Source organism: Sander vitreus, chromosome 14, assembly GCF_031162955.1.
Source record: "Sander vitreus isolate 19-12246 chromosome 14, sanVit1, whole genome shotgun sequence".
NCBI classification, from domain to species: Eukaryota; Metazoa; Chordata; class Actinopteri; order Perciformes; family Percidae; genus Sander; species Sander vitreus.
This window is the reverse complement of record NC_135868.1, coordinates 5,851,541-5,867,012: the sequence shown is the minus strand read 5'-3', so window position 1 is coordinate 5,867,012 and position 15,472 is coordinate 5,851,541. Positions and strand designations below refer to the sequence as shown.

Genomic DNA, 15,472 nt, shown 5'->3' with positions numbered 1-15,472 from the left:
GAGGCTAGTGGTGGGTGCGTCAGACAGAGTTACGACACGCACGGAGATGAGAAGGGTGTTGAGAATGTATGGACTTATCTAACTCTGGGGGATACGGTGAATAAGCTAAAGTCCTAATAAGTCACTGTGTTGCTTTAATGGAAACTATCATCACCAGGAAGTGAGACAGTGATCTGATGTCAATTTTGGTACTGTATATTTATACAATTTTTGTATCGTTTGCCCATGAGTTTATCTATGCAGAACCGCAGGGAGTTGAATAATGTAGTAAAAAGCTCCGGACTCACCTTAGTTCCCTTCTCTCCCTGACGTCCCTCTGGTCCTCTGGTTCCAGCAGGGCCCTGGCAAATAAAACAGTACATTTACAAAAAAAAAATATAATGTATTATGTACTTTCAAATTCCACAATTTCATCAAATCTGTAGCAAGAAATACATTTACTAGATTATGTCATTAAACCGTATGCCAAATATAGGCAATTCTTCTAATACTGGAGAAAATCTATATTGAATACAACATCTCTGTCTGCACTTATTATTGGATGGTGACTGCATTACTGCAGCAAAACCAAGTACTTGTGCGTTAAATGTTTCTTCTCCCTTTGACTCCCAAAGCATGCAACAAGAGTTGGACTTAGTGAAACACTTCACAATACAAAAACAAATGCTTTGGCCAGTGACATTGGAGATTAGAGGCAGAATGGGTGCTTCCATGGCTGCCACTGTGCTTTTTTTATTTGAAACACTTCTTGGTGGGACCAGGTGGCTGTCAGATAAAGATGGTGACCTTACCCTCTTTCCCAGTGGGCCGGGAGGTCCATTCTCCCCAGGAGGTCCAGGTGAGCCCTGCGATAGGAGGCAGAAACAGCATAGTGACGACACTGAGGCATTTTTATAATGTTCGGTTACAAGGTAACTCTGGTTCTCTGAGTGAAGAGACTATCTCTCTAGGGCAAAGTAGCTCGGATACCATTCCAATCAATGTAACTCAGTGAACCCATGCACACCTGGGCCTTTTATGCCCAAGCATGGGCCACGTAGTGGTGTGTCTTAAAGTGGTATCCACGTAAACTGCCCCAGTGGGTCAGTCCCCCGTACATATGGAATATGTAACTCTGTGGAGAGATAGTCTCGACACCATAGAGAACACAATGTTCACATTGTTGCATCTTTTGAACCTACAGATTCGCCTGCTTCGCCATCTTCTCCTCTCTCTCCCTTGGCGCCATCTTGACCCTGAAGTAAAGAAGATCAGGGTTAGGGGGTTTTCTTCCTGTTGTTTACAGTAGTTAAGTTAAAAGCTCAAGACAACATGTGTATGTATGTAAGCTGAACAGTCGGCAGCTGTACAGCCACGTAGAAAACAGAATATATTACTGCTATGGTGGTTAAATATGATACTGACATGTATTCTTCAGAATAGGGTACTTACTCGGGGTCCAAGCTCACCAGGGGGACCAGGATCACCAGGGAAACCAACAGGACCCTGAAGTTAGAAGCAAAAAAAACGACAGAGGTCAAAATGGTGTCTGAATTTATGACAATAGAATGAGGGGAAAGAAGAATTTAGGGAGAAAAACACTTGTCAGTGCAGTGGAGTTTCAAGTTATCGGTCTTTATGGCAATGTCTTTGTGTGTGTGTGTGTGTGTGTGTGTGTGTGTGTATTTCATCATGGGAGCCATACAGGGTTTCCTTTGGGTCCGTCATCTCCCGGTCGTCCCCGTCCTCCAGCAGGTCCAGCTGTTCCAGGCTGTCCGGCCTCTCCCTTCTCTCCGCGCTCTCCACGAGGGCCCTGCCAACAGGAGCGTAGAACTCTCGGTTAACTCATGGATGATATTAAGCAGTCTGTAAAAGGCGCAGTCTCCTGATATCTCACCCCACAAGGTGTTAGGGTCAGCCACTCACCTTCTTTCCGGGCTCCCCTACGATTCCAGGTGGTCCGCCCTCACCAGGCTCTCCCTGTGAAGCAGACAGTATTGCTTTTAGTTCTCAGGACGAGTTCAAATTATTTCAGTTTTTATTTCTTTGGATACCATCAGACTCATGCAGAAATAGTGCTTCGATGTTAGCAAAAAAACACGTGTGCACCTTCTCTCCAAGAGGTCCAGGATTACCCAAACCACCAGGAGGACCTTGAGGACCCTGAAAAAACCCCACACAAAAACAAATCAGACAAAAAGATTAAATAATTCACATCAAGATGGTTATCATGGGCAAAAAAAGTAAGACCTATTCTACTTTTACATTTACCTACCTAACACTATTCATTTTGAATGTAACGTGATATAATCATTTCACATAATTGTTAATAAGCAAACCATGACAGTGTGGTGGTCTGTGTGTTATTCATAAAACAAAATTCAAGACTATTGCTGTTTTTGGAGCAGTTTTGTTCAACATGCTACCACTGCCAGTCGGTGTAACAGCTCCACAGCAGCTCTTTGTAGCGTGAATCATGCAGATAACATGTTGTCATTTCATAAATAATAAACACTCACGTCAGCACCGTTGGGTCCAGCAGGGCCCCGGGGTCCTGGAGGGCCTGGGGGACCCTGGAAACATAAAGAGAGGCTCACGTTTTTATTGTCATTTATGATTTTTATTGTTATAAAATAAGTCACTGAAGCCAAGTCATTACGATTGATGTCATGTATATTTCTGAAACTCACCAGAGGTCCAACATCTCCTGTCTCTCCCTTCTCACCCGGGGGTCCTGGCAATCCCTGCAGGACACAGGTGACAGTTACACAAACAATGAACTTAGCTTAGCAGCCTAGCACAATAGTGTAGCTCAATATTTATCTAAAAGTCTAAACCTCTGAAGTGAGTAATGTAGCTTTTATCTTACCTGCAGTCCGATTGGTCCCGGGGCTCCTGGGAATCCTCTGGTTCCTTCGTCACCTTTAGCTCCAAAAGGCCCCTGCTGGCCCCTCGGTCCAAGCTCTCCATCAGCACCCTGCACCACAGAAGAAGAAAAAAAGAAATAAAGACACAAGAGATGAGAATAAGTTAGCTGAAAACATTGTCTCCATATATTTGTGATAGTGATTGAATGTTCAATGCCTTAACATGTTCGTATATTTATTTATTGATTTGATAGTTTATTTTTTATTTCCATTTTGCTAAACCCTTTATCATATTGATAGCTCATATATCTGGAGGTTATGTATTTTATATCCTAGTTTGTTTGGAATAAATAGAAAGACAGAGTTTGTAGCGTGAGCAATGACAATCACCATATCTTAACAAATAGAAGAGTGCCGCCTAGAAACTCAACTGGGTCCAAATGCAGCAAACTGCAAGTTTATGCAATCAGGAACACCACAGTACAACGAAGTGGCACTGCAAACTGTCTGATTTTGTCTTCAAAGTGTTCAAGTTTGTACTTACAGCAGGACCAGGCTGACCGACAGGACCCATTGGCCCGGGTGGACCAGGAGGACCCTACCAACAGACACAAAAACAAGCATACAAACAATGAGAAGAACAACAAAACAGCAGTGATCCGCTGAACAGAGAAACAGCAGCATTAGACAATTTTCATTTACACAAATTCAATTCGGATCATTTCCGATCAGAAAGAAATCTTAGGGGTTGATGCGTGTCGGCGTCACTCACATGCTCTCCTTTTCCTCCCTTGGCGCCCTTCTGACCGTGCTCTCCAACCTCACCCTGCATCGACAAAGTTACAGCAAAGACAAGATTTAAACAAAGCTCAGGAATGAGTGATCATCAGATCCCGATAAGAACAGGGTGGAATAATGATGTAACTAACAATGTGTTGGAACTGTTATCTAGAATTACTGGCCTTGTCTCCATCCTCTCCGGGTACTCCAGGTGATCCGGCAGGGCCCGGCAGACCGACGGCACCCTGCACTCCATCACGACCGGCCGGGCCGATAGGGCCTTTCTCACCCTTGACAGGAGAAAAAGAAATAAGAGGATACTCAATACAGTAGTTGATAGTTTTTTACTTTGGCTGGATTGACAATGTCTTTGGAATATTCCTCTGATTGTCGAGCACTACTGTACTGCACATTGGATAAAAATGTCCAGAATACTCACAGGAACTCCCTTCTCTCCAGAGGGTCCAGGAGGCCCCTGAGGACCGGGTCTACCAGGAGGTCCAACAGGTCCAGCAGTACCAGCTTGGCCCCTCTCACCAGGAGACCCCTGCAGAGGTACAAAATCATAAAGACAGTACCGATTACAGCTGGTGCTCATTAAGTCAGTACTTCATTCATAAGTTGGATGCACTGAGATATATTATAATAAAATAATAATAATTTTGATATGCTTTGAAACGTACAGCAGGTCCAGGAGGTCCGGCAGGTCCTTCACTTCCCTTCAGTCCTCCTCCTCCCTGAAAGAAAAGACAAGAAGGGATTAATCAGTACTCTTTCACCTCATCTCTGCATGACACTTTTATCCAAAAGGTCAATTTACTGCTATCAAAGTGATCAATATCTGCCCGACGATCTACGCAGTATTTCTCCTGGTTGTACTCACAGGGGTTCCAGGCAGTCCTCTCTCTCCAGGGAAACCTCTCAGTCCTGGGGGTCCGTCTTTACCGGGGCCTCCGGGGGGTCCAGGGTCTCCCTTGGTGCCCTCCTTCCCTGAGGGACCAGAAAGTCCCTGCTCTCCAGGTGGACCTGGGGGTCCGGGGTGGCCGCGCTCGCCCATGGGGCCGGTCTCTCCTGATGGACCCTGGGAGGATGGAGATGGACAGGGCACAGAGAGGAAGGAGACGTTGGGAGAGAAGAAAAGAAAAGAGGATGTTGTTATGGAAACTGATGTGATTTACTGTATCGGCAATGAAGAATTCTGCACCATGATAAGGAAGACTCACCTGAGGTCCAACGACTCCAGGAGGCCCAGGTGGACCCATTTTACCTTGGAAACCCTGGAGGAGAGAAACTCAGTTAAACAAATCTACAAACGTTATTGATATCTACAGAAAGCCTGGGTAGAAACATTATTTGGGTTAATTAAGATTGAACAAACTATAACTAATGTGCTTGCTCAGGCAGCACGTGACAAATTGGAATCGATACAGAGAAGATTAGCATGGCCCCTGCGAAAGGATGACATGCAAAGTCGTGAAGCGTTTCCACATTATTTCTTTAAGCTTCGTATTTAATTTGTCATGATGTCAAATTATCAGGACAAACAAAACACAAACAAAAACTACTACTAAGGTCTCTTTGAATCCAACACACCTCCAAAGGCTGTCATTAAAAATGTAATTCAAAGATCAACAGAAAATAGTGTAAAACACAAAAATGATATAATGAATTATCTGTAACAAACATTTCTGAGTGACTGCATCTTCATCAGGTATATTAAAAAAAAGAGTGACTGGATCCTATAAGAAAGCCATGACTGTAATCAGTGTAAAAGTCTTAAATTCATCAGTGTAAACAGGTGAACCATCTTTAAGAGTAGTAAAAGAACACAACTCACAACTTCTCCTCTCTGCCCAGGGTGTCCAGGCAGCCCATCCTTTCCTGGTGGTCCCTGTAACGAAACATCAATCAACCATCACATTTGAATTCAATCTCCACCTTATGAGAGCTTTCCCTACAAGCTGTTGGATCAATGTACTACGATTCTCTTATGAGCAGCCAGTGATACTACCTTGACTATACACAATGTACTTACTCTGCTGTACCGGTCCTTTTTACTTATTTATTTAATTTAATTTTAGTTAATACATACTGTGTGTATATATTTATACTTATATTGTTTATATTCTTCTGATCCTTCTTATATTTACAGAATGTGTGACATGCACCAACAACACCATGACAAATTCCTTGTATGAGTAAAAAACATACTTGGCAATAAAACCTTTTCTGATTCTGATTCTGATTCTGATGTGTCTACAATCAGTCAATAAGAAACTGGTATCAAGACGTTTTCTTACGGGAGGTCCCTTTGGTCCGGGGAAACCGTTGGCTCCCTGAGGTCCGGGCAATCCCTGATGAGACAACAACATATGATATGATATGAAATCCCCAATAGAGCCATCAGTGTCTTAACCAAAATCTTAAAAAATGAGGCACAGATTTGAACGTGCGCTCTGACAGAGTGCTACGCAGCAGGACATGTAATGAAAGTGAAGCGCTCACCCTCTCTCCAGGAGGACCAGGAGGGCCATCGCTTCCAGAAGTTCCCTAACAGGCAACAAAACAACAACACAGTAAATAATAAAAAAAAAAAAAAGTTTCAGATCTCAAACTATTATTCTTTAATATATTTTGCTTCTTGAGATAGGCTTAAATCTTGAGTAAGGCTACTTTAAAGCAAAGACCCGTTAGAAATATGTAAATGAATCAAAGAAAACAGATGACAAAGTACAGGGATAAATCGCTGATCATTAAATATCAAAATACCGGGCGGCGTTTTTATTTAAACTGTTGTCAAATTCAAATTGAGTGATTGAGTTATAAAAAAATAAAAAACAAGACATCCAGCTTTGAAGTTTTAGTTCCATCAATATAAATGTGCAATGATGATTACTATGATAGCAATGACAAAAAATAATCATCAACATAATCATCATAATAACCACTCGCCAAGCAATTATGTGGACAATTTCCCAAAACAAACCTTTGCTCCTGATTTCCCAGTCGCCCCCCTCGGTCCTCTCTGCCCTCTGGGGCCCTGGTGGACACAAACAGTGAGCAGAATTAGTGAAAAACAATGCAAAAGTGACGCTATCTTTGATTACGTTGATGTTGCGAGAGTTTTAAATTAATTCAATCACATTAAATCAATGCTTAAAGAATAACTTAAAACCCCCTGAAAATCTTGTTTTTGCTGAGCTCCAGTGCTTTAATATCTCACTTTGCTGCAGTGATGCACAGGTGTACTGTTATAACCAAAGGGTCAGAGCTGCAACAGGCTAGACCCTGTCAACCAGAGAGGGCAGTAAAACTCTGCTCAGGTGCTACGTTACTCTCGAAATACCAAGAGCCTACAAAAACTGTTTTTGTCCATCTGCGCTCAACAGCTTGAGTGGAAGAAGGATCAAAGATCATCATCATCATCCTCAGACCGAGCATAGCTTTTACAAACTGGCTAAAAGAAGGAATAAATAATTAAATGAAATAGTACCGTTGGTCCTCTTTGTCCTCTAGGCCCTGATTTGCCACCAAGACCCTGAAAAAACAAACAAAAAACACCATTTCAGACTCAGTCAGACATAAGTGAACCGTACAATACTGAAGATAAATACAGGATCCATCAGTCCATCTTATCTTATCTTATCTTGTGTAGTGATCATTCATCAGCTACCTCATCTGACACTTTGACATTGATCACTGCTTTGATCATTTATTATCTATGGCCCTAAGGAGCTGAATAGTCTGGCTTAAGAAGCAAAAAAAACAGAGCCATCGAATTACCCTTGTTCCCTTCTCGCCGTTTGAGCCGGGGAATCCTGGGAATCCAAGAGATCCCTAAAAAACAAATCAACATAAGCACTGTAAGGCCTGATGATCACTTGCGTGAAACAAAAGTCATCCTGGATGAATAAATGTGCCCGTGAGGATGATATGTGTGTTTCTCTTACCTTGGGTCCTTGTCTTCCAGGATATCCAGGAAGTCCAGGTACACCAAGTTTACCCTGAAATGATGTGACGATGTCATTAATCATTATCCTTTAATGTGAATGGATCACAACATCTGTAATTGTGTTTTAAATACTAACCAAACTGCTACACAACAAATTGTATCACAAGTGTGCCAGTGATGATTTGTTCAAATTCAGAAAAATATGCCACAATATGAAGGTAAACGAGAATTAGCTGATATTGTGCTCAGGTGTGCTACGGTCATATTAACATGCAATAAAATTAACGGGCAAAATATCAGACGTTTAGTCACAGCAACTTACACAACAATAATAAAAAAAAACATATGTGAAAATTAAATGCCCATGTTTCATTCAAATATAATTGTAATATAATTATAACTCCATGTGTAAATGTCACATTTCACTTAAGTGCACATATGTGTACAACCACCAGAGGGCAGCACAGTTATATTTCCTGCCTAATGTTGTCAAAGAGGAAGCCTCACCCTAATTTTAAGAAATGGAAATATCTTGGTAAATTTATAGGAAATATCAGAATTTGCAACACAAAAACCAAAAGTTCAGTCTTAGAAGAATTTCACTTTTGGTGAATAATACATAAAGCAGGAAATGATGCTCCTAAGAATATCAGTAACCTATCTCACGTTACTCAGAGCCAATCATGTAATCTGGTTGTACCTTCTCTCCAACTAGTCCAATTGGCCCGAGCTCACCGGGGGGTCCGACGCGACCCTTTGGCCCCTCTGGACCATCCTCTCCTCTGGGCCCTGATACTCCAAGCTCACCCTGTCAGCAGGAGCAAAACTCTCAGATCAAATCAACAAAATGTATACAGATATACAGAGTAATAACTCAGACAATATGGCAAAGATATGAAATGACAATGAATAAGTCAATCAATCAATCAATCAATCAATCAATCTTACCCTCTCTCCCTTGGCACCAAAATCTCCCTTAATTCCAGGGAAACCATCTTCTCCCTAGAAACACAAGCAAACAGCAAAAGACTACATCAACCTGTTTATTATTGAACTGAACTCAAGAGACAAAGACGTGAACATGTCCTGTTTTTTGTTTTTGCTATTGTGTGTCAACTAAAAATGTACACTATGCAATTGTGATTTTAAGTGAGGGTATACCTTGACTAAGTGGAAGTATTCTATTGTAATGCATCACTTACCTTCTCTCCCTTGTGGCCCTTCAGTCCGCGGATTCCTTGACTTCCCTGCAATTAAAGCATTGCATAATCAATACACTGATATACTAAGGAACATTTAAGTTGTTATGTTTATTTGCACATGCAATACAAAATCCTAAAAAAAAATCAAGAAATAATTTAAAGTGTGCAAAAGTGACCTGACAAAGAGGACTTAATGAAAAAATGAACTGAACTGACCTTAATGCCACGAGGGCCGGGATAGCCGATTGATCCCTGGGGACCGTTTGGACCCTGGAGAAGGTCAAAGAAAGAAGGATGAGTTAACATCACAATAAATGCCTTTAAGTAAGAGTGTGTTCGATGGAAGGGACACCAAGGCCGGGGTGTGATGGGCTGATGACTGACACCCACCTGGTTTCCTTTGGTGCCAGAAGGCCCTTCCTTCCCTGGGTGACCCTGAGAAGGAAAGACAGAGAGCTCAAGTCTCAGCAAGGACATCCAGTGTTGGTAGATTCAACCTAATTCAGTTTTAATGATATAATCAAAGAAAAATAAGGAAGAGACTCAACGTACAGGAGGGCCGTCAGCTCCAGGCATTCCTGGCAGGCCTGGTTTTCCTGTGGGACCCTGGAGGAGAAGACAAGGTGGTCATGAGTGAGAGTCCAGAGGGGGGTGGTAATGCACTTCAAACTGTTTGGTAACTGCCCTAAAACACCAAAAGAGAAATAACCAGTGCTAATAACTGTGTAGTTACCAAGCTAACAAGTGGGAGCTGCTTCCTTTCTATGCTTAATGTGACAGAGAGAAGGATGTGTAATTCCAATATGATTGCAGAGTTACTTGAACTGCCATTATTAGTAGGTGGATTCTTTTTTTACCTCTGGACAGAGCCTGGCTAGCAGACTTTATGATAAGCTAAAATAAGCTAATCTCTTTGTTTAAATATGAGCTACAGCTCATATTTAAACAAAGAGATACAAGAGTGTTTCTCACGTTACTATTGCCAAGAAAGCAAATAAGCACACTTCACAAAAGGACTGTTGTTTTGAAAGTCTACAAGAGAAAAAAAAGACATCAATAAAGAGTAATCATCAAGCAATCCTCCTCATCCCTTTATGTATTGAAATCCAGAATAATAACATATGATATACAGTGCATGTTATGTTACATCTAATCTAATCCAATCAGATCTCATCTCATGTCTTGAGTATAACTTCATCTTTTTCACAATGTCCGGGTCATTTCAATAAAATTATCATTAAACAATACACTTATTTGTTAATGTAATATATACATACATTTACTTAAAGCACTTTTAAAAACCTACATACTTTCTGGACAAAGAAATGTGATGTTAGAATATGGACTATGAAATATGTTTTGGTTTTCTTATGGACTTGTCTTATGAACTGCAAGTCTCCCAACATATATTGCTGGTTTTCACTTTTGTAATATCTTTCACTGCATTATGTAACAGTCTAATATCTGCTTTTTTTAATACAACAAATACAACAAATTGCAGATACAGAATGCTCTTTACATGCTGTGATATTGGCTATCCAAAATACCTCACAGGGCTAAAGGGCTTTTTGGACATATATTCTTCATAAATAAAGAGATAAAAGGTGTAAACATTCATCCTCTATTGTATAACTTCCCTGAGCCAACTTCCTGTATCTTGCAGTATTTTTGTAAGTGTATATATTCTTGGTATCTTACTTTCTCTCCTGGGGGTCCGAGGGCTCCCTGAGGTCCTGCCATTCCCTAAAAAGAAACAATAAATGAATGAATGTACACTCTCAACATTACTGTTTCCTTTTGTTTTGTGTACATGTGCATGCACACCTTTGCTCTTTCACACACAGTTACTTAGTGAAAGAAGTTAATATTACACAAGTACAGTATGTGATGGGGACCAACTGTCCGCAGCCTCACCTGAGTTCCAGGGGTTCCCTGCTGACCTGGAGGTCCTGGCTCTCCTTGGGGACCCTGAGACACAGAAAGAAGATAAAGTGATGACAAAGTGGAGGACAGATGAGTGTCACATCTTAGAATTACTCATAATAAAAGGTTTTGTGATACAATTACAGCCACTGATAGTAATTATCAGCTGATTCAAAAGTTACATGATAACATGGTAGACAACTTAAAGTGACACTGACCAGGTTTCCCTTGGGACCGTGGGGCCCGTCATTTCCTCGTACACCCTGAGAAGGAAAGAGGATGAACAGAGAAAAATCAGAAGGGAAATCTGAAAAACAATTGCACAGTTGCACATACTAATGATTAACTCACTTTTATATTCAAAGCAATTCTTTTTTTGCTGCCTGCTGTAGGAACTGATACGATCCTTGCTAGTGCCTTATTGCTCAATGCCACTCACAGCAAATTATAGATTTTGGTGATGATGGGAGTGTGTGGTTTGGCTTTGTGGGAATCAGCACTTAAAAACTGCAGCTTAAAGAGGAACTCAACTGATTTTACCCATAAATGTCTCTTTACAGGTCTTAAGTAGTATAAAGCTACTGAAGCTGACAAATGTCCTCAAGTGATGCTGGCGCACCAGACCTCTGTAGCCTGCTCTTCAGCTCCGCTTCAGGTTAGCAGGTGTATGCTACATTAGCTGCTACTAGCATAACACACCTGAATATCTGACCAACTGTCAGTGGTCGGGTTGCATTGTGGGGAATGTGGGCACTTGGTTTTAATGAAGAAGAATATTTTAAAAAAACGACTACGTCTCTGGTTGTGCTGCATTCATTTTGATCCTTTTCAAAAAACTGTCTGTGATTCAGACAATGTTAAAGGAGTGCCTTGCTAAATCTTTGGAGTACTCTTTTAAGTACTGGTTGAAGAAGTACTCCGATGTTTTACTTAAAGTGCTCATATTATGCTCATTTTCAGGTTCATAATTGTATTTAGAGGTTATATCAGAATAGGTTTACATGGTTTAAATTAAAAAAAACACCATATTTTTGTTGTACTGCTCATTGCTGCAGCTCCTCTTTTCACCCTGTGTGTTGAGCTCTCTGTTTGAATCTCACTTCTGTTCCATCTTTGTTTGGAGTCGCACATGCGCAGTAGCTAGATAAGGACTACTACCCAGTCAGAAGCAGAGTATGAGGTCGTGCCCTGACAGTACCTAGGTAAGGACTACTAGCCAGTCAGAAGCAGAGTATGAGGTCGTGCCCTGACAGTACCTAGGTAAGGACTACTAGCCAGTCAGAAGCAGAGTATGAGGTCGTGCCCTGACAGTACCTAGGTAAGGACTACTAGCCAGTCAGAAGCAGAGTATGAGGGCCCTGACAGTACCTAGGTAAGGACTACTTCAGCCAGTCAGAAGCAGAGTATGAGGGCGTGCCCTGACAGTACTCTAGGTAAGGACTACTAGCCAGTCAGAAGCAGAGTATGAGGTCGTGCCCTGACAGTACCTAGGTAAGGACTACTAGCCAGTCAGAAGCAGAGTATGAGGGCGTGCCACGCTAGCAGCTAGGCGAGCATTATAACGTGTGTTACAAAGTGACGCACGTTCGTCACGGAAGTAAAGGCTGGACTACAATAGAGCTGTTTGGAGCAGTTTGTGAATTATTATTTATTATTATATTATTATTATTTACCAAAAGTAAAAGTACTTACTATACAAAATGGCCCATTTTAGAATCATATATGAATGAATATTACTGGATTATAATTATTAATGCGTTAATGTGTGTTCATCACCTTAATGTTTCGACTGGTATAAGTGGAGCTAATTTAAATTACTTTATATATTGCGGGGTTGCTTAACTAATAATAAATCATCATTTATTAGTTCATTCAAAATTTGTATCTAAATCTGCAAAGTAACTATGGCTATCAAATAAATGTAGTGGAGTAAAAAGTACAATAATAACCTCTGAGATGGAAAGGAGTAGAAGGATAAAGTAGCATACAATTGTACTTTAGTACAGTACCACTGTTTTTAGGGCAGACCTCAACCACAGCCAAACAACTCTAGTACATATAAATATATGAGTGTCAAATGGACACTTGGGAATGGCTGCCTAAATCCTGGGTGATACTGGGTGTCTTGGTATCATTTTGAGGTGATTGTGGGAACATTACATGTTCATTTTTAGATCACTGGATATCCCCGTCTTTATATCAGGTTGTGTGGTGTTGTTTCAGGAGGTGCTGTGGGTATTCAGTGGTCACAGATGGAAAAAACAATGCTCCTAAAATAAAAGCAGTACAATGTGGTTTAAAATTGTTTTTGCCCGGTTAGCTCAGTTGGTAGAGCGGGCGCCCATATATAGAGGTTTACTCCTCGACGCAGCGGGCCCGGGTTCGACTTTTGCTGCATGTCATTCCCCCTCTCTCTCCCCCTTTATTTCTTAGGCTGTCCTGTCAATAAAGGCCTACAAATGCCCAAATAATAATCTTAAAAAAAAATTAGTTTTTACTCACAGGAGGGCCAGAGATTCCAGGAGGACCTTTGGGTCCGAGCAAACCACGAGGTCCCTAGACACACACACACACACACACACACACACACACACACACACACACACACACACACACACACACAGATCAGTCAGTAATCCAAGTCATATTCCAACAGCCTCACAATTTTGATTATCGAAAAAATCACAATATAGATGAATAAAAGTGGGAGGTCAAAGGACAACAACAGCTACAGCTGCAACATTAGCATCGTGACAAACTAATGATTGTATTGTAATGATTACTACTGTTTGTTGATTTGAAAAAAAACAAGTATTTGTAACAAACTAAATGGACAGATTACAATAATTTCGTAGATGGCGTACCTTTTTAAAAATAATTTTTGTTTAAGGGAATTGGTTTTTTTTATGTGTGTGATTGATATAAATAGAAATGTATATTCTTATTATTGTAAAAGTCTATTATTTAATTGTAATTCTCTTTAAATGCCATCTCTACTGGGGAGAAATGTTTACTATACCACTTTCTTGGAGGCAGGTGTGTAGCTGGATTTTAAATTTGTGTCTTTGACCACCACTCATTTTAAATTAAAACGTTTCTTTAACATTCTTCCCACAAGCTTTTCAGATGGGGTTTAAGAAAATAAGCAGAAATGCTGTTTTTGTAATGGTGATATTGAGAATACAGTATGATGTGTTTATTTTGGTTTTGTCCTCATGTTGAGGCGTTGTGGGTGATTGTAAAGAGATAGCGCTCAGTATTCTATTTCCTTGAGAGTGTGCCCACAAAAAAATAATACTTGGGAGACCTCAAAAATGGTAGCGCTCTTGTCTTAAATACTGTTTTACATGCACTAACACTTTTTTGACGTGAAGAGGAAAAGAAAGTCTAACTTATGTGGCTTGTCATTTCTTTGTCAGACATCATTTTATTCTAGAGGGCATCAATGTCAGGTCTGGGTCTGGATGTTTTTTTAAATGGTTTGTTTTGTTTGAATGTACAGCATACGCCACTTATAAATACCTCCAGTGGTCACTTTATAAGAGATGGCAATCCAACTTTTTTGCCATAAAATCTACTTTTATGATGACTATAATGTTCAGGGTCTTTTTTGACACTGTCATAGAGGTGTTACTGTAGTTATATGTTTCAGCATTGAGGTCATATAGTTACTGGTACTGGACTGCAATATATTGAGAGGTCTTTCTAATATTCTGCCCCCCCTTTACATGTGTAAATAAGGACAAAACTATTACAAACCATCTCTCATTATAATGTAGTCCAGTACAACACCACTTCTAACTATGACCTCTGTAATAAATATATTAAATGTACACATTTCAGACAGTGTCAACAAAAACAGAACATTATAGACTTTACAAATGTAGAATTTATGGCCGAGCTGTTGTACTGGATTGTACAGGTGCACCTAATAAAGTGGCTTATTTTATGAAAAAAAATGTAACTAGTCTTATTTTATATATATATTTAAGTTTGTAACATTTTGAATGTGTATTTATTCTGGCTTACTCACAGGGTTGATGTTATTGATGAAGCTGACAGGAGTTTACATCCAAACATCCATTTCTTGCAAACTATTACATTTCAGTCTGCACATGTTTCTTGTAGACTTCCTTGTTGAAATCATTGCACTATAAACTGTGAGTGATCCTGACAGCACTTCTACCCCTCCATCACTGCCTGACACATAATTACAGTGAAGAACTCTAACTATTTAAGGAATTATTGCTATGCTGAGAAACAACAGGTGGGAAGGTAGAAAGATGGATGCACAGGGATGTACAGTATTTTGGGATGCTGTTTATAACGGAGACATATAGACATGAGGGAAAGATTTAAAATTGGACTGTGTTGTCATTGAAACACTCACTGGTTCACCTGGGAGACCCCTGGGTCCAATGTCTCCATCATCTCCCTGGAAACACACACAGAAACAACATGATTATTATCAGTTATGGAGTGACAAAATGATGGATGTTTTCTTTTCTCATATATTCGTACCCTCTCTCCGTCCTCTCCTTGAGAACCTGGGGGTCCCATTGCTCCTGAGTCCCCCTGGGGAGATGAAAAAATGGCGGAGTGAGGAATCCGAACATGATTTAGCTCTGCTTACAAACAGATACCCAAGTATTAAGGTTCTTATACATATTAAACACTTGTGTATGTCTAGGTAACGTCTGGTTATAAATGGCTGTATTGTTATTGTATGTTTTCTATGTTGTGTAAAAAATGAAGGAAATCCTAATAAA

General features: G+C 40.4%; 1 protein-coding gene and 1 non-coding gene across 6 annotated transcripts in view; one reads left to right on the top strand and one right to left on the bottom strand.

Annotated features, from left to right (window-relative positions):
* col11a2 (collagen, type XI, alpha 2) overlaps positions 1–15,472 on the bottom strand; it is a 51,478-nt gene that overhangs the window by 4,938 nt on the left and 31,068 nt on the right. For all 5 annotated transcript variants that reach the window (XM_078267452.1, XM_078267454.1, XM_078267455.1 and 2 more), the window contains 36 exons: positions 15,225–15,278; positions 15,094–15,138; positions 13,206–13,259; positions 10,922–10,966; positions 10,695–10,748; positions 10,479–10,523; positions 9,333–9,386; positions 9,171–9,215; positions 8,997–9,050; positions 8,781–8,825; positions 8,527–8,580; positions 8,279–8,386; positions 7,577–7,630; positions 7,410–7,463; positions 7,120–7,164; positions 6,613–6,666; positions 6,132–6,176; positions 5,927–5,980; positions 5,464–5,517; positions 4,850–4,903; positions 4,510–4,707; positions 4,310–4,363; positions 4,066–4,173; positions 3,809–3,916; positions 3,619–3,672; positions 3,391–3,444; positions 2,849–2,956; positions 2,670–2,723; positions 2,499–2,552; positions 2,089–2,142; positions 1,906–1,959; positions 1,685–1,792; positions 1,432–1,485; positions 1,182–1,235; positions 792–845; positions 288–341 (listed from right to left, as the gene is read on the bottom strand). In XM_078267452.1, the coding sequence (XP_078123578.1) occupies positions 288–341; positions 792–845; positions 1,182–1,235; positions 1,432–1,485; positions 1,685–1,792; positions 1,906–1,959; positions 2,089–2,142; positions 2,499–2,552; positions 2,670–2,723; positions 2,849–2,956; positions 3,391–3,444; positions 3,619–3,672; positions 3,809–3,916; positions 4,066–4,173; positions 4,310–4,363; positions 4,510–4,707; positions 4,850–4,903; positions 5,464–5,517; positions 5,927–5,980; positions 6,132–6,176; positions 6,613–6,666; positions 7,120–7,164; positions 7,410–7,463; positions 7,577–7,630; positions 8,279–8,386; positions 8,527–8,580; positions 8,781–8,825; positions 8,997–9,050; positions 9,171–9,215; positions 9,333–9,386; positions 10,479–10,523; positions 10,695–10,748; positions 10,922–10,966; positions 13,206–13,259; positions 15,094–15,138; positions 15,225–15,278 (2,295 nt within the window). The remainder of the gene's footprint in view (positions 1–287; positions 342–791; positions 846–1,181; positions 1,236–1,431; positions 1,486–1,684; positions 1,793–1,905; positions 1,960–2,088; positions 2,143–2,498; positions 2,553–2,669; positions 2,724–2,848; positions 2,957–3,390; positions 3,445–3,618; positions 3,673–3,808; positions 3,917–4,065; positions 4,174–4,309; positions 4,364–4,509; positions 4,708–4,849; positions 4,904–5,463; positions 5,518–5,926; positions 5,981–6,131; positions 6,177–6,612; positions 6,667–7,119; positions 7,165–7,409; positions 7,464–7,576; positions 7,631–8,278; positions 8,387–8,526; positions 8,581–8,780; positions 8,826–8,996; positions 9,051–9,170; positions 9,216–9,332; positions 9,387–10,478; positions 10,524–10,694; positions 10,749–10,921; positions 10,967–13,205; positions 13,260–15,093; positions 15,139–15,224; positions 15,279–15,472) is intronic.
* Positions 5,017–5,119, top strand: LOC144529486 (U6 spliceosomal RNA). The gene has a single exon (XR_013502993.1). It is a non-coding gene; the product is annotated as a U6 spliceosomal RNA (small nuclear RNA).